General features: G+C 45.7%; 1 protein-coding gene and 1 pseudogene across 1 annotated transcript in view; both read left to right on the forward strand.

Moving 5' to 3' along the window:
- Positions 1 to 411: 411 nt before the first annotated feature.
- The window catches only part of PRPF8 (pre-mRNA processing factor 8), a 32,368-nt gene continuing 10,595 nt past the window's right edge, over positions 412 to 22,184 (forward strand). The window contains exons 1-24 of the mRNA XM_055576957.1: positions 412 to 558; positions 748 to 858; positions 1,374 to 1,542; positions 5,335 to 5,499; positions 5,584 to 5,802; positions 5,938 to 6,150; positions 6,359 to 6,484; positions 6,578 to 6,683; positions 7,775 to 7,965; positions 8,093 to 8,212; positions 8,299 to 8,488; positions 8,622 to 8,741; positions 8,852 to 8,986; positions 9,333 to 9,462; positions 9,837 to 10,033; positions 10,134 to 10,340; positions 10,469 to 10,632; positions 11,063 to 11,189; positions 11,291 to 11,483; positions 11,758 to 11,945; positions 12,099 to 12,337; positions 12,553 to 12,699; positions 12,892 to 13,102; positions 13,300 to 13,416. Of these exons, the coding sequence (XP_055432932.1) occupies positions 759 to 858; positions 1,374 to 1,542; positions 5,335 to 5,499; positions 5,584 to 5,802; positions 5,938 to 6,150; positions 6,359 to 6,484; positions 6,578 to 6,683; positions 7,775 to 7,965; positions 8,093 to 8,212; positions 8,299 to 8,488; positions 8,622 to 8,741; positions 8,852 to 8,986; positions 9,333 to 9,462; positions 9,837 to 10,033; positions 10,134 to 10,340; positions 10,469 to 10,632; positions 11,063 to 11,189; positions 11,291 to 11,483; positions 11,758 to 11,945; positions 12,099 to 12,337; positions 12,553 to 12,699; positions 12,892 to 13,102; positions 13,300 to 13,416 (3,774 nt within the window). The 5' untranslated portion in view covers positions 412 to 558; positions 748 to 758. The remainder of the gene's footprint in view (positions 559 to 747; positions 859 to 1,373; positions 1,543 to 5,334; positions 5,500 to 5,583; positions 5,803 to 5,937; positions 6,151 to 6,358; positions 6,485 to 6,577; positions 6,684 to 7,774; positions 7,966 to 8,092; positions 8,213 to 8,298; positions 8,489 to 8,621; positions 8,742 to 8,851; positions 8,987 to 9,332; positions 9,463 to 9,836; positions 10,034 to 10,133; positions 10,341 to 10,468; positions 10,633 to 11,062; positions 11,190 to 11,290; positions 11,484 to 11,757; positions 11,946 to 12,098; positions 12,338 to 12,552; positions 12,700 to 12,891; positions 13,103 to 13,299; positions 13,417 to 22,184) is intronic.
- Positions 13,428 to 16,650, forward strand: LOC129649496 (40S ribosomal protein S15a-like; annotated as a pseudogene).

The following is a 22,184-nucleotide window of genomic DNA, read 5'->3' on the forward strand; positions in this document are numbered from 1 at the left end:
TAAAATTCTGGAAGCTTGGGTTTCCAGTGGCCCCAGGCGAGTCGCAAAGTTGCTTCCCCGGTAGCTCTGACAGTAAAGAATCTGCCTGCAATACAGGAGGCCGGCTTCGATCCCTGGGTCACGAAGAGCCCCTGGAGAAGGGAATGGCAACCCACTCCAGTATTCTTGCCTGGAGAATCCCATGAACAGAAGTGCCTGGCGGGTTACAGTCCGTGGAGTTTAAAAGAAATCGACACAGCAGAGCAACTAACACTTTCACTTTCAGGCCAGTCGCAGCTGAGGCCCTAGAAACTGTTCTAAAAAAGCGGAAGGAAGGGCTTGCAGCCATTCCGACCACACCCCCTCGCGCTCAATACTTCCGTCCTTGGTCCCGCCCCTTCCTGCCCATATTCCAACTCTAATTGGTGAGTTCGCCAAACCGCCTGAGTACTTTGGCGCCTATTGGGCCAACCGTTGAACCTGGGTTGCATACTTCCTGGCTTTGGGAACGCGGAGCGGACGTAGGCTTGCCGCCATTGCCTTGCTGAAAAGCGGCCGCCTGTGTGAGGGGCTGTAGGGGTGCGTGGCGGACTGTAAGGGCCAGGCTGCGGGAGGCGAGGTTAGGTTGGGGCTGAGCGGCCAGACGGACTGGGCCGGCGCACTCTGAGCGAGGCGGAACTGCAGGCGGGGGGTTTCGACGTGTTTCTGCGGCCCCTCTTGAGGGCCTGGGCCCTGTTCGTTAATTTTTTTTCTTCTGCTCCTTCCCAGATTCTCCGGGCATGGCCGGAGTATTTCCTTACCGAGGGCCGGGTAACCCGGTGCCTGGCCCTCTAGCCCCGCTGCCAGACTACATGTCGGAGGAGAAGCTGCAGGAGAAAGGTGAAGAAAGCGGGTAGTAGAGGCGCCTGGGGGCGGGTGTGCCAGTGTGCGCGTGCGCGCAGCGAGTTTGACCCCTTCCCCTGTTTTGTTAGGTGTCAAAACATTAGGTGTTAGTGCACTTAGTAGCCGCTATTTATTTTTTCATCTAATCGAGTCTCTGAAACCATCCTTTTTTTTTAAGTGCCTATTACTTGTAGGCATTGATCCAGACAATGGGAATACAATAGTGATGCAGACAAAACCCCTTCCCTTACAGGGTTTAAATTGCAAAGAGACATAGTTAAAAAAAAAAAAAAGGTTTCATTAGTTGTACCAAAAATACTAGGCAATGATAAATGGCTGGCAAAAATTTAAAAAAGGAAAGCAGAGCAAGTTCACAAGAGAATTGGCAGGGAGTGTTCCTTCTGGATGCCCACCCTCTGTCACGCATCCAGACAAAAACTCAGTTTAGGGTGAGAGGTGGGGAGAGATGAAGCAAATGATGTGCAGGTCTTTAAACTGAGGTGTCTTTGCAGCCCGAAAATGGCAACAATTGCAGGCTAAGCGCTATGCCGAAAAGCGGAAGTTTGGATTTGTGGATGCGCAGAAGGAAGACATGCCTCCAGAACATGTCAGGAAGATCATCCGAGATCATGGAGACATGACCAACAGGAAGTTTCGGCATGATAAAAGGGTGTACTTGGGGTAAGACCATCCTGGAATTATTTCATTTGGCATTTGGTCCCTTTTCCTTCTCCCTGTCTCTTAGGTTTCAGTCCTGGAGAACTGCTGTCATTTGGGGACTTTTAATGTTCTCAGACAGCTCATCTGGGTGGTTATCCATTTTAAATAAAGTTCATTTGTGTCATTTGTTGTTCAGTCACTCAGTCGTGACCCCATGGACTGCAGCACACCAGGCTTCCCTGTCCATCACCAACTTTCAGAGATTGCTCAAACTCACGTCCATTGAGTCGGTGATGCCATCCAACCATCTCATCCTCTGTCATCTCTTTCTCCTGCCATCAATTTTTCTTAGCATCAGGGTCTTTTCTAATGAGTCCGTTCTTCACATCAGGTGATCAGAGTCCTGGAGTTTCAGCTTCAGCACCAATGAATATTCAGGACTGATTTCCTTTAGGATTGACTGGTTGGATCTCCTTGCAGTCCAAGGGACTCGCAAGAGTCTTCTCCAGCACCACAGTTCAAAAGCATCAATTCTTCGGCGCTCAGCTTTCTTTATGGTCCAACTCTCACATCCATACATGACTACTGGAAAAACTATAGCTTTGACTAGACGGACCTTTGTTGGCAAAGTAATGTCTCTGCTTTTTAATATGCTGTCTAGGTTGGTCATAGCTTTTCTTCCAAGGAGCAAGCGTCTTTTAATTTCATGGCTGCAGTCACCATCTGCAGTGATTTTGGAGCCCAAGGAAATAAAGTCTCTCACTGTTTCCACTGTTTCCCCATCTATTCGCCATGAAGTGATGGGACTGGATGCTGTGATCTTAGTTTTCTGAATGTTGAGCTTTAAGCCAACTTTTTCACTCTCCTCTTTCACTTTCATCAAGAGGCTTATTAGTTCTTCTTTGTTTTCTGCCATAAGGGTGGTATTATTTGCATATCTGAGGTTATTGATATTTCTCCTGGCAATGTTGATTCTATTTGTTGTTAAATTCCACATATAGGGATGTCATACAGTATTTCTCCTTTGTCTGACTTCACTCAGTGTGATAATCTCTAGGCCCATCTGTATTGCTACAAATGCATTATTTCCTTTTTTATAGCTGAGTGATATTCCATTGTACTAATGTATGTGTTCATTATGATGTGCATATCATATTGAAATATACATACATAGCATACTGAAAGATGATGCTGTGAAAGTGCTGCACTCAATATGTCAGCAAATTTGAAAAACTCAGCAGTGGCCACAGGACTGGAAAAGGTCGGTTTTCATTCCAATCCCAAAGAAAGGCAGTGCCAAAGAATGCTCAAACTACCACACAATTGCACTCATCTCACACGCTAGTAAAGTAATGCTCAAAATTCTCCAAGCCAGTCTTCAGCAATGCGTGAACCATGAACTTCCCGATGTTCAAGCTGGTTTTAGAAAAGGCAGAGGAACCAGAGATCAAATTGCCAACATCCACTGGATCATTGAAAAAGCAAGAGAGTTCCAGAAAAATATCTCTTTCTGTTTTATTGACTATGCCAAAGCCTTTGACTGTGTGGATCACCACAAACTGGAAAATTCTGAAAGAGATGGGCATACCAGACCACCTGACCTGCCTCTTGAGAAACCTGTATGCAGGTCAGGAAGCAACAGTTAGAACTGGACATGGAACAACAGACTGGTTCCAAATAGGAAAAGGAGTACGTCAAGGTTGTATACTGTCACCCTGCTTATTTAACTTATATGCAGAGTATATCATGAGAAACGCTGGGCTGGATGAAGCCGAAGCTGGAATCAAGATTGCTGGGAGAAATATCAATAACCTCAGATATGCAGATGATACCACCCTTATGGCAGAAAGTGAAGAGGAACTAAAAAGCCTCTTGATGAAAGTGAAAGAGGAAAGTGAAAAAGTTGGCTTTAGCTCAACATTCAGAAAACGAACGTCATGGCATCTGATCCCATCACTTCATGGGAAATAGATGGGGAAACAGTGGAAACAGTATCAGACTATTTTTTGGGGCTCTAAAATCACTGCAAATGGTGACTGCAGCCACGAAATTAAAAGACGCTTACTCCTTGGAAAGACAGTTATGACCAACCTAGATAGCATATTCAAAAACAGAGACATTACTCTGCCAACAAAGGTCCGTCTAGTCAAGGCTATGGTTTTTCCAGTGGTCATGTATGGATGTGAGAGTTGGACTGTGAAGAAAGCTGAGCGCCGAAGAATTGATGCTTTTGAACTGTGGTGTTGGAGAAGACTCTTGAGAGTCCCTTGGACTGCAAGGAGATCCAACCAGTCCATTCTAAAGGAGATCAGTCCTGGGTGTTCTTTGGGAGGAATGATGCTAAAGCTGAAACTCCTGTACTTTGGGCACCTGATGCAAAGAGCTGACTCATTGGAAAAGACTCTGATGCTGAGAGAGATTGGGGGCAGGAGAAGGGGACGACAGAGGATGAGATGGCTGGATGGCCTCACCAACTCGATGGAAGTGAGTTTGAGTGAACTTAGGGAGTTGGTGATGGACAGGGAGGCCTGGCGTGCTGCGATTCATGGGGTCGCAAAGAGTCGGACACGACTGAGCGACTGAACTGGACTGAATGTATATGTACTGTATCTTTTTTATCCATTCATCTGTTGATCTGCATTCAGGTTGTTTTCATGCTCTGGCTGTTGTAAGTAGTACTGTAGTGAACATTGGAGTTCATGTTTGTTTTCAAATTATGGTTTTCTCTGTATATATGCCCAGGAGTAGGATTGCTGGCTCATACGGTAGCTCTGTTTTTTAGTTATTTAAGGGACCTCCATATTGTTCTCCTTAGTGACTGTAACAATTTATGTTACTATCAACAATGTAAGATGTTCTCAGTTATGTTCTTTGTTATGTTTTTTTTCCCTGATCTGGGCCTGGAGTTTTTAATTTGTCCTGTTGATACTATGATGAGACATCTTTATCTTTGAGTGAATTAAAGCCCAGAGCAGGACACCTGTACATTCTTGCTGCCTGTAATTCCTAAGTGACAAGAATCTTCAGGTTTGAGGGAAGTTACGTCCTAAGGTCTTTGTGTCCTTTTGTTTTCCCAAGGTGGGTGAGTACAGGTATAAATACCTTAGCAGATCCTTTTTCATTTTTACACAAAAGTGTTAGCCATTTAATGAACTAGTCCAAGACAGCAATGGAAGTTGTGTTTATTTCAAAAGTATTTGAGAACTGTGCTAGGTGCCAGGAATATAGCAATGATCAGGAAGGAACAGTCTTTCTGGAGCTTATGGCCTACTGACATAACAGACAAATGATTAAAATAAAATGTGAATATTTTCTTATTTAGGCTCAGACGGTAAAGCGTCTGCCTATAGTGCGGGAGACCTGGGTTTGATCCCTGGGTCAGGAAGATCCTCTGGAGAAGGAAATGGCAACCCACTCCAGTACTCTTGCCTGGAAAATCCCATGGATGGAGGAGCATAGTAGGCTACAGTCCATGGGGTCGCAAAGAGTTGCACACGACTGAGCGACTTCACTTCACAGAGAGAATAGAATATAAGATAGCCTAAAAGCTGTTTTTAGGGAAATAGCTGGTGATTTAGAGGGACTGAAACCCAGTATTGTGGGACAGTGATGTTTAAGACAAAAAAGTGGCACTGTTGGAGGTGGGGAGGCAGAGTTCCTGGTCACAGAGGGCCTGTGTACTATATTTAGGAGTTAGACTGTAAGGCCTGTTTTCTGTGGAATGTGATACTGTGATACCTTGTTGCTTCTCTGCGTGGCTTAGGTAGCAGAACACCTTGTCATTTCTTATCATCTCTCTTCCTGTTGTTACAGTGCCCTCAAGTACATGCCACATGCAGTCCTCAAGCTCCTGGAGAACATGCCTATGCCTTGGGAGCAGATTCGGGATGTGCCTGTGCTGTACCACATCACCGGAGCCATTTCCTTTGTCAATGAGATCCCCTGGGTCATTGAACCTGTCTACATCTCCCAGTGGGGGTGAGAGGGGCTGGAATGTGGGGTGGTGGTGGCGGTTGAGGGGACATTATGTAGAAACTGTTGCGTGACATTGTCGACTTCCAGGTCAATGTGGATTATGATGCGTCGGGAAAAAAGAGACAGGAGGCATTTCAAGAGGATGCGTTTCCCCCCTTTTGATGATGAGGAGCCACCTTTGGACTATGCTGACAATATTCTAGATGTTGAGCCACTGGAAGCCATTCAGCTAGAGCTGGACCCTGAGGAGGATGCCCCTGTGTTGGACTGGTTCTATGACCACCAGCCATTAAGGGATAGCCGGAAGTGAGTGATAGTTGGAGTTACCATTCCTGTGAGGGTTTGGAACTCCAGAGGGGGACCTGGGAGACCAGTAGGTAGCATGCCCTGGCTAGCTGGTACACCTATTTGAACTTACATGGGCCTCTCTTTTTTCCCTAGGTATGTAAATGGTTCCACTTACCAGCGCTGGCAGTTCACATTGCCTATGATGTCCACTCTCTACCGCCTGGCCAATCAGCTCTTGACAGACTTGGTTGATGACAATTACTTCTATCTGTTTGATCTGAAGGCCTTTTTTACATCCAAGGCACTTAATATGGCCATTCCTGGAGGCCCCAAATTTGAGCCTCTTGTCCGAGACATCAACCTACAGTAAGTTGGAGAGAGTAGAGTGTTTTTAAGTTAAATAAATTTGAAATGTATTTTTTAATTGAAGGAGAATTGCTTTACAGAATTTTGTTGGTTTCTGCCCAACATCAACATGAAGCAGCCATTGTAAAATCTAATCTTCATCCTTTAGATCCCATTATAGTTTCCAGACTGCCCAACTCAGCTGCTCACCCTTGATTCTGTGCCCTAGGGATGAAGACTGGAATGAATTCAATGACATCAACAAGATCATCATCCGGCAGCCTATCCGCACTGAGTACAAGATTGCGTTTCCTTACCTGTACAACAACCTGCCACACCATGTCCACCTCACCTGGTGAGAGAGCTGGAGCCCAGCTGGGCGAGAGGGGTGGCTGGCGTTTCCAGTGGGCCGGGGGGAGCACCTTGGCTGACTCTTGTTTCATTTCAGGTACCACACTCCTAATGTTGTGTTCATCAAAACTGAGGATCCTGATCTGCCAGCTTTCTACTTTGATCCTTTGATTAACCCAATTTCCCATAGACACTCCGTCAAGGTGAGAGGAAGGGACATTCTCAGCTCTTCGAGAAATTTCCTGACTGGGCAGAAGCATGACTAGATAAAAGTTCAGCTAGAGGGAGACATGATTTCCATCCTTAAGTATTCCCCTCGAGCTGTAACGGGAACTGTAATGTGAGAGTTTGGCACTTGGCTCAAACCAAGTTATTGATATTATCTTGGTTTCTGTGATTACCCATCTGGGCTTTATTGTTTCTTCTCTGGAACTCTAATCTTATTCTGGTCTGTTTCCAGAAAAATTGTTTATTTTTCAAAATATTTTATTTATTTGGCTGCACCAGGCCTTAGTTGTGGCATGCGGGATCTAGTTCTCTGGTCAGGGATCACACCTGTGTCCCTTGCATTGGAAGTGCAAAGTCTTATCCACTGGATAAGTTTCTCCAGTGTGTTTTTAAATCCTTTTTTTGAGCTGTAATTCACTACACACAATTCACCCATTTAAAGTGTATGATTCGGTGGTTTTAGTTTATTCACAGAGCTGTGTAACCATCACCACAGTTATTAGGACATTTTCGTTTCCTCAGAGAGAAACCCTGAACCCATGGTAGTCACTGTCTATTTCTCTTGAATTTTCCATGTCTACGCAATTGCTAATCTGCTTTCTGTCTCTATAGATTTGCCTGTTTTGGACATGTCGTATAAATAGTGTTGTACAGTATGTAGTCTTTTGTGGCTGGCTTCTTATATTTGGCACAGTGTTTTTGGTGTTGATTCATGTTCCATCATGTTCTTAACATAAACAGATCTCCTTCCCCAGGCCCAGTTTTTGGAGCTTGGACAGGAGGTGGTTGCATGTTTACCTCTCCCTGGTGTTGGGGGCTCCTCTGGGAGGCCTTTGGTGGAGAGCCAGTTGGGGTGAGAGGAGTGCTGCTTACTCGCCCAGTTGGCCCTGCCCTGTTCTCTGCTCCCTTGGCCTCCTTTGCCCTCGTTCTTCAGGGCTTCTCTTGTCAGGCAGCCCAGTTTCCATAGCAGATGTAGCCACTGTGTTTGGCCCCAGAGAGTTTCTCTCTCATCCCAGGTCTCTGTGCAGTTCAGCAGGAGCTAAACCCTTGGGGGTTCTTCTTTCAGAGCCAGGAACCATTGCCAGATGACGATGAGGAGTTTGAGCTCCCAGAGTTTGTGGAGCCCTTTCTGAAGGACACACCCCTCTACACAGACAATACAGCCAATGGCATCGCCCTGCTCTGGGCCCCCCGGCCCTTCAACCTACGCTCTGGTCGCACTCGCCGGGCCCTAGACATCCCCCTTGTCAAGAACTGGTAAGGCTTTACCTGGGGAGAGTAGCAGATGTATAGGATTAAAGACTCCAGCTGGGTGGGCGTACAGCCTTTAGCAGGGCAGCTGGAGGGCGAGGTGGGCCAAGCTCTAATGGGTGTGTTTTTTCAGGTATCGGGAGCACTGTCCTGCTGGGCAGCCTGTGAAAGTGAGGGTCTCCTACCAAAAGCTGCTTAAGTACTATGTGCTCAATGCCCTGAAGCACCGGCCCCCGAAAGCCCAGAAGAAGAGGTGAGGTGCCCTGGGGCCCCTGCTCAGCCTTCTTCTGTTCCAGAGATGATCAGGAGGCTCACTCTCACTCCTTATTCCCATCCCAGGTATCTATTCCGATCCTTCAAAGCCACCAAATTCTTCCAGTCTACCAAGCTGGATTGGGTGGAGGTGGGGCTACAGGTTTGCCGCCAGGGCTACAACATGCTCAACCTTCTCATTCACCGTAAGAACCTCAACTATCTGCACCTGGATTACAACTTCAACCTTAAACCTGTTAAGACACTCACCACCAAGGTACTTGCATTGGACCTTAAGGGGGTCCTGGGCTGAGGGACGGGCTGGTTTTGCCCTGGCCTCTTGGGAAGGTGTGTATCCAGTCCAGAGCATTGCTGACTAATGTTGTTTTTGTCCTTGGCATTTTTTCCAGGAAAGAAAGAAATCTCGTTTTGGAAATGCTTTCCATCTGTGTCGAGAAGTTCTGCGTCTAACTAAGCTGGTGGTGGACAGTCATGTGCAGTATCGGTTGGGCAATGTGGATGCCTTCCAGGTGAGGCTAGGAATCCCCAGTCCCTGCCCCCTGTAGGGAAGCTGGGTGAAGCTTGGGCTGATCATGGAACTGGCTCTAGCTTAAAGCCTGTTGGGGCCACTGTGTTGCAGCTGGCAGATGGGTTGCAGTATATCTTCGCCCACGTGGGGCAGCTGACGGGCATGTACCGCTACAAATACAAGCTGATGCGGCAGATTCGTATGTGCAAGGACCTGAAGCACCTTATCTATTATCGCTTTAACACGGTAAGACCCTGCCCTTGTGCATTCATATTCTCAGATCCATCTTAATCTGTACATCGGTCAGGGCTCTTTCCAAGGGCCTATTTGGAGAGAGGTTCTGAGTGTTATTACTGCTGTCCTGTAGATCTCAACACTTCTCCCCAGAGCCCATCTTTAGTTCTAAATAGAAAATCTCAGTTGCTGGTTTCCTCATTTACTCCATTTTAAATATTGAGATCTTAAAAGGGTTTTCTCTTTTATCCCCCCTTTATTGCCATACCTGTGCTCTTTGCTCCACTTCTGCCCAGTGTTCTGTTGTTGTCTGAATGAATTACTAACTTGTGTTCTTGACTTTTGCTTGGGATCCTAGGGTCCTGTAGGGAAGGGCCCTGGCTGTGGTTTCTGGGCTGCTGGCTGGCGGGTCTGGCTGTTTTTCATGCGTGGCATCACCCCTTTGCTGGAGCGATGGCTGGGCAACCTCCTGGCCCGGCAGTTTGAAGGTGAGTGGTTTTCTCCATGTCTGACTTCTCCCATTCAAGAATAGGCCATGTGTGCTCCTGATCCTTCCCTTGTCCTTGTTTGAGATTGAGCATCCCTTCCTGTCGGATCACCTCTAAGGCCCAGTACCTAATGAGTCTGACCTAGTATTCTCTTTTCTTGGGCTTCATTGTGGGGCCTTAAGGCCAGCGAGCATCTACAGGATGGAAATGCCTCAGAAGCATCGTTGTGAATCTTTTCAGACGTATTGTGTCTTGCATGTGCTGGGCTTTATTCATACTTTCTGATTTCACTGTAACCGTGGTTATCAACGGATATGAAAGTAGAAACTTTAGTAGGAACAACAAATCTTGCTTTTAACCACTTTCACTTCTAGGCCGACACTCAAAGGGGGTGGCCAAGACGGTAACAAAGCAGCGAGTGGAGTCACATTTTGACCTTGAGCTTCGGGCCGCTGTGATGCATGACATCCTGGACATGATGCCTGAGGGGATCAAGCAGAACAAGGCCCGGACGATCCTGCAGCACCTCAGTGAGGCCTGGCGCTGCTGGAAGGCCAACATTCCCTGGAAGGTGGGGAGGTCTCCCCGGCTCATAGAGGGGCCTGGGTATTACCAGTCCTGGACTGCTTTAGCCCCCTGTCGCTTTTTCATCGTGCCTTTTGTACTTTCAGGTCCCTGGGCTGCCAACACCGATAGAGAATATGATTCTTCGGTACGTGAAGGCCAAGGCTGACTGGTGGACCAACACCGCCCACTACAACCGAGAACGCATCCGCCGCGGGGCCACCGTAGACAAGACTGTGTGCAAAAAGAACCTGGGCCGCCTGACTCGGCTCTACCTGAAGGCAGAACAGGAGCGGCAGCACAACTACCTAAAGGTTAGATGGAGTAGGCTGGGCTAGGGGCGTGGGGGTGAGCAGGAGGGCAGACTGCAGGGTTGGGACCATGCCTGGCCCTGGTGGGATGAGGCTGCAGTGGGAAGCTGATTCTCATATCCACCTTGCAGGACGGTCCTTACATCACAGCAGAGGAAGCGGTGGCGGTGTATACCACTACTGTGCATTGGCTGGAAAGCCGTAGATTCTCGCCCATCCCCTTCCCCCCGCTCTCCTACAAGCATGACACCAAGTTGCTGATCTTGGCTTTGGAGCGGCTCAAGGAAGCTTACAGGTGAGGAGTAGAGACGACAGGTCCCTGTAGGGAGGTGATGGACACAGAGTGGCATCATCTTTAGAGTCCAGAGAAGGCCTTTCTGGGGATGGCTTCCTCTTGGTTTTCCCATTCACACTTTTTAAATTTGTTTTTTGGCTGCACTGGGTCTTCATTGTTGCCCTTGGGCCTTCTCTTGTTGCAGCAAACAGGGGCTACTCTACTTGCAGTGTGTGGGTTTCTCATTGCGGTGGTTTCTTTTGTGGAGCATGCGCTCTGGAGCTCGGGCTCGGAAGTTAACAGTGCATGGGTTTAGTTTACCCTCACGGCATGTGACATATTCCTGGCCAGGCCAGGGATTGAACCCATGTCCCCTGCTTTGGCAGGTGGATTCCTAATCATTGGACCACCAGGGAAGTTCCCTCATTCACCTTTTCTTCTGCCTTGTCAGTGTGAAGTCTCGATTAAACCAGTCTCAGAGGGAGGAGCTAGGTCTGATCGAGCAGGCCTATGACAACCCCCATGAGGCACTGTCCCGCATCAAGCGTCACCTCCTTACACAGAGAGCCTTTAAAGAAGTGAGTGAGATACCCCACACGTTTTCTTTTGGCTGTGTGATTCATTCATGGCACCCAGGGTGTTTGGTGGGTTGGTGTGAGCCAGCTTCCTTGTCCCACAGGTGGGCATTGAGTTCATGGATCTCTATAGCCACCTGGTGCCAGTGTATGATGTGGAGCCACTGGAGAAGATCACTGATGCCTACCTGGACCAGTACCTGTGGTACGAAGCTGACAAGCGCCGCCTGTTCCCACCCTGGATCAAGCCCGCAGACACAGAGCCACCTCCTCTGCTTGTTTACAAATGGTGCCAAGGTAAAACTTTTCTGGGGCTGCCTCTAAGGAAGGCAGATACCTTAATTTCTACCTTGAAATTCTCATCCAGATAGCATAATTAGTTTACTCTCTTGATGCCTGGTACCAAAGAAATGGTGTTGATGTTACACTGAGCAGTTTGACTCTGCTAGCAATCCAAGTGAATGAATGGAGTGGTCGTATGATCTGGATAGGAGTGTAATGGCTCTGTAGGCACTAGTCCTAAAAGAGAACTTCTGACCTGCCAGAGCTTTGTGTTTCTTTCCCCCCTCAGGCATCAATAACCTGCAGGATGTGTGGGAGACAAGCGAGGGCGAGTGCAATGTCATGCTGGAGTCACGATTTGAGAAGATGTATGAGAAGATTGACTTGACCTTGCTCAATAGGCTGCTGCGTCTCATCGTTGACCACAATATAGCTGACTACATGACAGCCAAGAACAACGTTGTTATCAATTACAAGGTGTGTCTTGGGGCAGGGTGGCAAGGAATTGGGGGGAGTGGGGGGTGGTCTGGCCCACTGCGTTTGGATTTCCGTGGCAGGGGGAAGGCAGAAGAGGATGGGCCCTGAAAACCCCGGGATTTTGCTGTGGTTAAGAATTGTCTTTCTTTCTAGGACATGAACCATACAAATTCATACGGGATCATCAGAGGCCTGCAGTTTGCCTCTTTCATTGTACAGTACTATGGCCTGGTGATGGACTTGCTTGTATTGGGGTTGCACCGAGCCAGTGAGATGGCCGGGCCTCCTCAGATGCCAAATGATTTTCTCAGTTTCCAAGACATAGCCACCGAGGCTGCCCACCCCATCCGTCTCTTCTGCAGATACATTGATCGCATCCATATTTTCTTCAGGTGAGGGCTTGCCTGGAGTCTTATCGTGTTGAGGTCCTTGCCCAACTTCTGAAGCAGCTATTGTACCTTAGTTGACTTGCTGCTGGGTTGGCGCTCTGAAATGGGATGAAGTCCTGTGAGTAGCCTGGGGATTGGGAGTGGCCTCCACCTGTGGAGCCATAGGCCTCATGAGATCCCAGTGTCCTTGGGCCTCAGCCACTCACCTTGCTCTGTAGGTTCACAGCAGATGAGGCTCGGGACCTGATCCAGCGTTACCTGACAGAGCACCCTGACCCCAACAACGAAAACATCGTTGGCTACAATAACAAGAAGTGCTGGCCCCGAGACGCCCGCATGCGCCTCATGAAGCACGATGTCAACCTGTGAGTCTAAGCTGGGGCTGTGGGAGCTGGAAGAGTGTCAGCTTGAGGGACCCAGAGGGCGATTAAAGGGAGTTGATGGGGCGGTGTCCTGGGTGGGAGGGTATGCTTTGTTGGGACGTCATCAGTCTGGCTGGCCTTTGAATGGAAGCTTCTTCCAAGAGACCGATGTGACCCTGTGTTCTCTGTGGGCAGGGGTCGGGCAGTGTTCTGGGACATCAAGAACCGTCTGCCACGCTCAGTGACTACAGTTCAGTGGGAGAACAGCTTCGTGTCCGTGTACAGTAAGGACAATCCCAACCTGCTGTTCAACATGTGTGGTTTTGAGTGCCGCATCCTGCCTAAGTGCCGCACCAGCTACGAGGAGTTCACCCACAAGGACGGGGTCTGGAACCTACAGAATGAGGTACAGTCTTGGGTGGGGCCGGGGGTAGGAGCAGGCCCAGCTCCATCCTCACGGGTGTGGGGCAAGAGGCACGGCGGCACACTTTCCATCGTCAGTCAGCTGGGCCTTCCTGGGAGGCTAGGGCTTAGTGGTGGTCAGAGTTGTTTCTTGTTCCCCTGGCATTTCCAGAGGTAGTTAACCTTGAGCTTGTGGTTTAGGTGACTAAAGAGCGGACAGCTCAGTGTTTCCTGCGTGTGGATGATGAGTCAATGCAGCGCTTCCACAACCGCGTGCGTCAAATTCTGATGGCCTCTGGCTCCACCACCTTCACGAAGGTACACGCAGTAGTCATGGCCTCTGTCTGGCTCATCCCTTCCGCCCTTCCCTGCTTTTTTCTTTTTTCCCAGCTGTGCTCAGTGTACAGTCTCCATGCTTCATGGTACTGCAGCTTGGAGTGTCAGATCAATTCACAGTGGTTTCCTGAGAATCCCTGTAGGAATTCTATAGCCTGCATCTGCGTAGTTGCAATGCTTCTAAGTTAAGGTGAGAGTAGAAGTGGGATTTTTAAATTTGGACAAAAATCACTATTTTTGTGTCTTCCCCAACCTGGCTTGTTATCCAGGTCATACATTTAATCTTTTGACCTTTAACGTAGCATGCATGTTAAAAAGCAAGTATAACAAGCTATCTTTGTTTATTTCCTCTTTAGTTGCTTCCAAAGCCCCCCGCTCCACCCCTTTGGAAGGCAGCTGGAATTGAGAAAGAGTAATCTGAAGATTACTTAACTGTGTGTGCTTACGTTTTTTTCAAGGTTTAAAAAGTTGCCTTGCTCTTTCTGCTGTTTTCCCATTCTAGAAATGGTGCACATGAATGTCCTGGCTGTTGCTCTCAAGAGCATCAGTTATACCAAAAAGAAAGGGAAGTCTAGGTTCTTATCAGGTTGTGTTTCAAAGTCATTGTCCAGTTTCTAGCTGTGGTGATGAGGCAGCGTGATACTGGTGAATTTGAAATCACTAGTGATCACAGAGCAGGCAAAACTGTGAACTTCACAGGCAGATTAAACACTGTCGTGATGTGATCAGCCCCAGATTTGCTGTGCAACTCAAAGATCTAGAAAAATGGCAGTATATTCTGCTCTTGCCCCATCAGTTTGGATTCATTATGCTGACAACTCAGGTGGCATCGTGCACCACAAAGAAGCAAGACGTAAAAACACGTAGGGGGATAACCTGGTTCTTTTTCAATGCATATAATACATATATAGAGATAAAATGCCCCAGTGTGTTAAAAAAAATATCACCTCCTCCTGACTTGTCTTAGAGTAACTCTTAGCTGTAGCATTTTCTCCCCTTCTGGCTTTCCTATCCCTTTAAATATGTAATAAAGAAGGCTTTCAGTTTTCTAGTAGAGTTTTTTAATAGTTTTGTTAAGGATACATTTTTTTTTAATGATACTCCTTATCTCAACTCCCTCATGATACATTTGGGGGGTATAGTGCAGGGAAAAGTGTCTGTCTTCTTAGGTTGGTTTATGTCCTCTAGAGTCAGGTGACAGGAATTGTGTAACTCATTCATTCCTTGTGTTCAAGGCATACACACACGCTGCCTGTGAGAGTCTCTGCCTTCCTCGAGCTCACTGCCTAGTTGGCTAGACATGCATAGTCAAGAGAACTATAGTACCATATGGTTTTAGAGCTCTTGTGTTATTTGGGGATCAGTGAAAGTCCTCACGGTCTTGACTCTAGCCCAGTCTGGGAAAGGGAGAAAGACTTCCCAAAAGAAATAACAGGTGAGAGACAGGTGAGGGAGGGCCTTCTTTCAGCTAGAGGTATGAAGAGGTAGCAAGCATAGTGTCTGTGGGGCCATAAAAAGTTTGGGGCAATAGAATTGTGGAAGAGATGGAGGCGGAACAGATAAGAGCTAGATGATGGAGGTCATCACCGCCTCATTAATCCCATAAGGGTCCTGAGCACGGGGTGACTGTTCAGGTTTCTGAGTTAGGTGGTTCACTCGTGCAGCTGTGGGGAAGATGGATTCAGAAGAGTAGGAAGAAAGATGAGGTTTGGGGGCTCTGCTGAAGGCCAGATAAAAATGATGAGAACACTGAAGGTAGAGGGATGGGGAAACAGATTTGATAAGTAGTTAGTAGATAAAAGTCAGCAGAGCTTCATCGTGGTGACATGCCAGAGGGAAAGGAAGTCAAAATAACATTCAGTTTTTGGTATGGGTGACTGGATGGATGATGGAGCCACCAACTGGAAGACTACAGGGAGAAGAGTGAGTTAGGAGAGAAGATAAATGGATTTAGTTTAGGGTATAAGAAGTTTGATGTTCCTAAAAACATCCAGATAGAGGTTCCAGCAGACACTTACTGAAATCACATTTCTTCAGTTCCAAGGTAAATATATCCATATATAAGTGTATGCATTTTGTCCCTCTTAGCGGTACCTCTTAGATTTGATGAAAAAAAAGTATTACAGGCTTGAAGCTCCAGGGAGAGAAATGAGATGAGAAAGTAAGAGGTTAGGGGGAACTTAGAGGTTCCTATAGGATGTTCAGGTAGAGATAACTTGGCACCCTGGAGCTTGGAGAAGATGTCTGGATTGCAAATGTAGGTTTAAGAGCCTGTCAGCATAAAGGCGATGGTTGAAAGCTCAAGATGAGCAAGATTATCTGGGGAAAGCGGAAGGATCGAGAAGAGCAGAGGGATGAGTTTGAAACCTTAGGGAACACTGAGCATCAGTGTGGCCAGACTGGGCGACTGCTGGGCCACGGGCGCCAAGCCTGTCAAGAATCGGGACGGGCACTTAACAGTGTCAGTTGCCTCAGAGTGTTTCAGTCAGATAAGGCCTGACAAGTAGCCATTGGATTTGGCAGTCAGGACGTCATTGGTGACCTTAGCAAAAGCTGTTTCAGAAATAGTGGGGAGAGATGCCAGATTGCAGTGGGTGAGGCTTTATGGGAAGTGAGGGAGTGGAGACACCAAGGACTGTCAGTCTGCCAGAGCAGCTGGAGGTGGAGGGACACGAGACGCCACCTAGAGGAAGATAGAAGTCAGGGCAGGTATTTTAAATGGGAGTGATGGGAGTCAGTGCACAGTAGGGAGCCAGCAGCGTTCTGAGTGCAGCAGAGACGTGATAAGCGATGGAGTGGTGTCTGCTCAGCAGAAATAGGTACAGGGACGCATCCTCTGAACCTAGTAGAAAGAGGTCAGTATTGATGTGAATGTAGATAAGTATAGTGGGAAGCTGTAACAAATCTTGCTTTTTTCAGTTTTCCCAGGGCTGGAGTGAGTGGCATAGGATGTTTTAATTGAGCACAGCAGTGGGGGTGTGATTCAGTTGTTGAAGGAGCTGCACTGAGGGCTTTAAGAGAGTGAAGACAGCTGTGAGTGAGTGCCTCTTCCCAGGACTCAGCTATTCAAGCACTCAGCGAGGGGCTGGAGAAGGTATATCGATTCTAGTGCTGATTTAGGATGGGGGCTTTGTCATAGGGCTGTTGGGGAGTCATGAGGGACTGGATGCAGGGAGTCAAAGGTGCTGGCCCCATTGGAATCCTGGATATTGGGCGGGGGAGAAGGTCGAGACCAGAGAGGCAAATGGCCCTGGGGGAAAAAAGGCAGGGTTCAAGGGAATAGATGTGTGAGAGGTTAGAGCCAGAGGTCAGGGGGGGCAGTGTGATGTAGTTGTTAGAATAATGGTTCGGGAGTCAAACTAGGTTCAGTCCTAGCTCTGCCACGTTACTGGTTGGGATCTGAGTTAAGTCACTCACGCACTGTGGGCCTCAGTTCCCGCATCTGTAAAATGGGGGACTCACTTGTAGTCATTACTGATGCTACAGCTTTAGGTACATTCTTGCTTTATGTACGGGCAGTGTGCTCGCCCAAGCTTGGAGCCAGGACGCCCTCAGTCCTAGTAGTGGCTATGAAATAAGACTGGAACATTTAAACAAGACTCTGGTAAGTGCCAGAAATAACAGAAGGAAAATAGCAACGTACCACGTTCGAGCACCTGACCTGTAAGGTACAACCTACCTAACTTTAGCTTCTGGAGGACCGACAGGAACTCCTGCCGAGTTCCCTGTCTTCTCTCCCTCTCACCAGGGAGTCCCTTTAAGCATGTGTAGATGACTTAGAGGAAACAAACATCTTTGCCCAGCAGTAGGTGTATTTCTCTGTCCTTTTTTGTTTTGATTTTTATTTTACATTATTTTTAATAAACTTTTTTTTAGAGCAGTTCTAGATTTATAATAAAATCGAAAGGAAGGTACCAAGATTTCCCATAAAATCCCTGCGCCTGCATTCCTCACCATAGTGGTACATTTATACCACAGAAGAACCTACATTGATACATTGTGACCATCCAAAGTCCCAAGTTTACCTTAGGGTTCACTCTTGGTGTGGTATATATTCTCTGGGATTGAACACATATATAAGAATACTTGCGCTCAGTCACTCAGTTGTGTCTCGCCCTTTGCAGCCCCATGGACTGTAGCCTGCCAGTCTCCTTTGTCCTTGGAATTCTCCAGGCAAGAATACTGGGGTGGGTTGCCATGCCCTCCTCCAGGGGATCTTCCCAGCCCAGGGATTGCAGATGGATTCTTTAGCACTAGCGCCACTTGGGAAGCCAATAAGAACACATATCCATTGCTAAAATAACATACAGTTTTCATGCCCTAAAAGATCCTCTCTGCCTCTTTGTCTCCCCTGCCCCCACCCCAGCCATACATTTAGTTTTAAATAGAAGAAAAATCAGTCTCTACTATATCATGGTTTAAAAGGATACAGTAAAAGTTATCATTAAGTTCTCTAATAGTTATGTTTTCATTTATAGTAAAAAGAAATTAAATACTAACAAAATCCATAAAACACCAGCAACCCATTGTCCTAACATCAGTTTTATTTTTCCACATTACATTCCAAGTTGGTCATGTATTATGATGTGCAGGTTATGTACATTGAATTTGTCTCATTTATGAAGACATAACATGTGTGAAGTTCTTAACCATGGTACATGGTACACGGTACATGGAATCACTCAGTGTCATTTCCTTCTTGTTTCCACTCATCCCCGGAAACTACTACTCTTCTTAAAGGAACATGATGCTGTCTGGGAATTCATACTTATTCCCTACCAGAAATACAGCACTGGTAGCTACAGCAGAACTGGGGTGCTCTGTGATACAAACCATGCAGCCTGTGATTCCAAGGGCCAAATACAGTCAGAGAACTTATTACTAAGCCTCAGGTACCCTGTTGAAGTCTTTGCTTTACTGCCAGATCTAGCCCGTTCTGGCCCCCAGCTGCTGCTGTAGGTCTGTTGCTCAGATGCTCAGTTTTGCTTTTGTGACTTGGTTCAGGCTGTTACCTCACTCTGGGGTCACTTCGTACTGCCTGTCCTGAATACTGTTTGCTCAAGGCTGATTCCTATGATAACTCCAGCCAGTGTGATCTTTCACGTCAACAATTGTCTGACAAACATTCCTTGCCTTAAAACCTTGATTATATCTTTTGGGATAAACTTTTAGTTTATTCTCTTTTTTTAATGGATCTTTTTCAAAAATTGCTTTTGGTTTTTTTTAATTTTATTTTTTCTCTTTGCTATTTCATTGGTTCTGTTCTTTTGCTTACTTTGGGTTTAATTTGCTCTTCATTTTCTAGTCTGTCAAAGTAAAGGTTAAATGACAATTTTGGACCTTTCATTTTAATGGACATACTTAGTGCTGAAAAATCTCCTTTTAAGCACTGCTTTAGCTGCATCCCTCAAATTTTGATAGGTTTTCCTTTTCATTCAGTTAAAAATGTTTTCTGATTTCCCTTGTGAGTTCTTATTTTACCCATACTTAGAAGTATGCTGTTTAATTTTCAAATATTGAGGTGTTTTTCCAGATTCAGTTCAGTTCAGTCGCTCAGTCGCATCCGACTCCTTGTGACCCCATGAATCGCAGCACGCCAGGCCTCCGTGTCCATCACCAACTCCCGGAGTTCACTCAGACTCTCGTCCATCGAGTCGGTGATGCCATCCAGCCATCTCATCCTCTGTTGTCCCCTTTTCCTCTTGCCCCCAATCCCTCCCAGCATCAGAGTCTTTTCCAATGAGTCAACTCTTCGCATGAGGTGGCCAAAGTACTGGAGTTTCAGCTTCAGCATGATTCCCTCCAAAGAAATCCCAGGGCCGATCTCCTTCAGAATGGACTGGTTGGATCTCCTTGCAGTCCAAGGGACTCTCAAGAGTCTTCTCCAACACCACAGTTCAAAAGCATCAATTCTTCGGCGCTCAGCCTTCTTCACAGTCCAACTCTCACATCCATACATGACCACTGGAAAAACCATAGCCTTGACTAGACGGACCTTTGTTGGCAAAGTAATGTCTCTGCTTTTGAATATGCTGTCTAGGTTGGTCATAACTTTCCTTCCAAGGAGTAAGTGTCTTTTAATCTCATGGCTTCAGTCACCATCTGCAGTGATTTTGGAGCCCAAAAAAATAAAGTCTGACACTGTTTCGCCATCTATTTGCCATGAAGTGATGGGACTGGATGTCGTGATATTCGTTTTCTGAATGTTGAGCTTTAAGCCAACTTTTTCACTCTCCACTTTCACTTTCATCAAGAGGCTCTTTAGTTCCTCTTCACTTTCTGCCATAAGGGTGGTATCATCTGCATATCTGAGGTTATTGATATTTCTCCCAGCAATCTTGATTCCAGCTTGTGCTTCTTCCAATCCAGCGTTTTTCATGATATACTCTGCATAGAAGTTAAATAAGCAGGGTGACAATATACAGCCTTGACGTACTCCTTTTCCTATTTGGAACCAGTCTGTTGTTCCATGTCCAGTTCTAACTGTTGCTTCCTGACCTGCATACAGATTTCTCAAGAGGCAGGTCAGGTGGTCTGGTATGCCCATCTCTTTCAGAATTTTCCATAGTTTATTGTGATCCACACAGTCAGAGGCTTTGGCATAGTCAATAAAGCAGAAATAGATGTTTTTCTGGAACTCTTTTGCTTTTTCCATGATCCAGTGGATGTTGGCGATTTGATCTCTGGTTCCTCTGCCTTTTCTAAAACCAGCTTGAACATTGGGAAGTTCATGGTTCACGCATTGCTGAAGCTAGATACCTCTGTGTTATTGGTGTCTAGTTAATTCTATTATGGTCAGATCTTTATGATCTTAGTTTTTCAAATGTAGACTTGTTTTATGGTTTAGCCTATATGGTGACTGTCTCCTGTGTACTTGAAAAAGAATCTGTATTCTGCTGCTGTTGGGTTTTACAGATGTCATTTAGGTTCTGTAAGTTGTGTTGTTCAAGTCCTTTAATGTCTTTTTTTTTCTTTTGCCTATTTCTGTCAGTTACTGAAAGAAGAGTGTTGGAAGTTGTGGATTTATTTCCCCTTCCAGGTTCCTCTTTTTATTTTTGGCTTCAGAGATAGCATTCACTTTATTAAACTCATCTAAGCTTATAATACAAAGACACATGACATTTTCCCAGAAATTTATACTTTTTTTGAGCATGAAAGGATGTCTGAAATTCAGACTGCTCTGGTATCTTAAATATTTAGTGAAAGTTGGACAAACATACTTGGCTTGCAGATGAAAAACCAGTGAGTCACCAGGAGATTAGCAGGTTTAGGGGAGTAGGGAGCCATCTCACTGAGACACATTTTTCTTCAGAAACCTGCATATGGGAGATGACCAAGGCGTGTGCCAGGTGGAATGCTGTTATCATGTACCTGAAGACCCAGCTGCAATTAGAAATTAACTTTGCAGCTGGTGCACACATAGACGTTTCAGTAGATAGAAGCAGCGCTGTTGGCGCCCTGACAAGGTATATAGAGTCCATATCCTTGGGCATCATGATATGCTTTGTTTTCTTTGAATCTTAGTATTTCAACAGGTCCATCATTTTTTGTTTTTTGGCTTTTTTTTGCTTCATATATTTTGAGGCTGTATTATTAAGTACCAGTATGTTTAGAATTATCATATCTTAATGAATTGACTCCTTTATCATCATGAAATGTCCTTTGTTCCTTGTAATATTGTCTGCTCTAAAGTCTACATTGTCTGGTATCAGTACTACCCCTTTAGCTTTGTTTTGTGTGTGCATGGATGTCTTTTTCCATCTTTATACTTTTAAGCTGTGTCATTATAATTAACGTTAACTTCTTACAGATTGCACTAAGTTGGTTCTTGCTTTTTAAATTCATTTGAACAGTCTTTGCCATACGAGTAGTCTAAACACTCCAGTTAAGTTTGAGATAACTATCAGTATGGTTGAGTTTAAATCTGCCATCTGTTCTTTGTTCTGGTTTTTTTCCTCTTTTCCTGCCTTCTTTTTAACTTATTTTTTAAACATGAGAAAAACAAAGGTTTCATAACATAAATCTGTAAAAAGAGACCCAGGAAAACTTGAGTAACTAATTTTCCAAGTTTCTTTTGGATTAAGTGGGGATTTTGGTATGATTTTAATTTATCTCCACTCTTTGAGTATTAGCTACGGTTCTTTGGTTTTTTTGGTGGCTCTAGGGTTTACAGTGTACATCTCTGTCTTACTGTGACCACTAGTCTATTACATTGCATATTGTATGATAACCTTACAGTAGTTGACTTTCATTTTTCCCCTCATTCTTTGTAGTGTTAACTTTACCTATATTATAAACACAGTGATACATTGTTGCTCTTTGGACTTTAAACAGTCTTTTAATCTTCTATAGAAATTACAAAATGAGAAAAAATGTCTTTTTACCCACATACTGTTTCCAGTGTTCTTTATGACTTTATGTAGATCCACGTTTCCATCTGGTATTTTCTTTCTGCTCGAAGAATGTCCTTTAACATCGCTTGTAGTAAGTGTCTACTGGCAGTGAATATGCTCTGCTTTTGTTTGTCAGGAAAAGTATTTATTTTGCCTTCATTATTTTCTTCTGAAGCTTTAAAATGTTGTAAATCCAATCAATATATTTTAAATTTTCAGATACTGAAATTTTTATCTCTAGAAGTTTCATTTGGGTCTTTAACAACTATTTCTCTCCTCATTATGTTCATGTTTTTCTTGTATATTCAAGCATAATTATAAATGCTGCAGGTCTTTGTCTACTAATTCCATCATCTG

This window comes from Bubalus kerabau, chromosome 4, assembly GCF_029407905.1.
Source record: "Bubalus kerabau isolate K-KA32 ecotype Philippines breed swamp buffalo chromosome 4, PCC_UOA_SB_1v2, whole genome shotgun sequence".
In the NCBI taxonomy this organism is placed as follows: domain Eukaryota; kingdom Metazoa; phylum Chordata; class Mammalia; order Artiodactyla; family Bovidae; genus Bubalus; species Bubalus kerabau.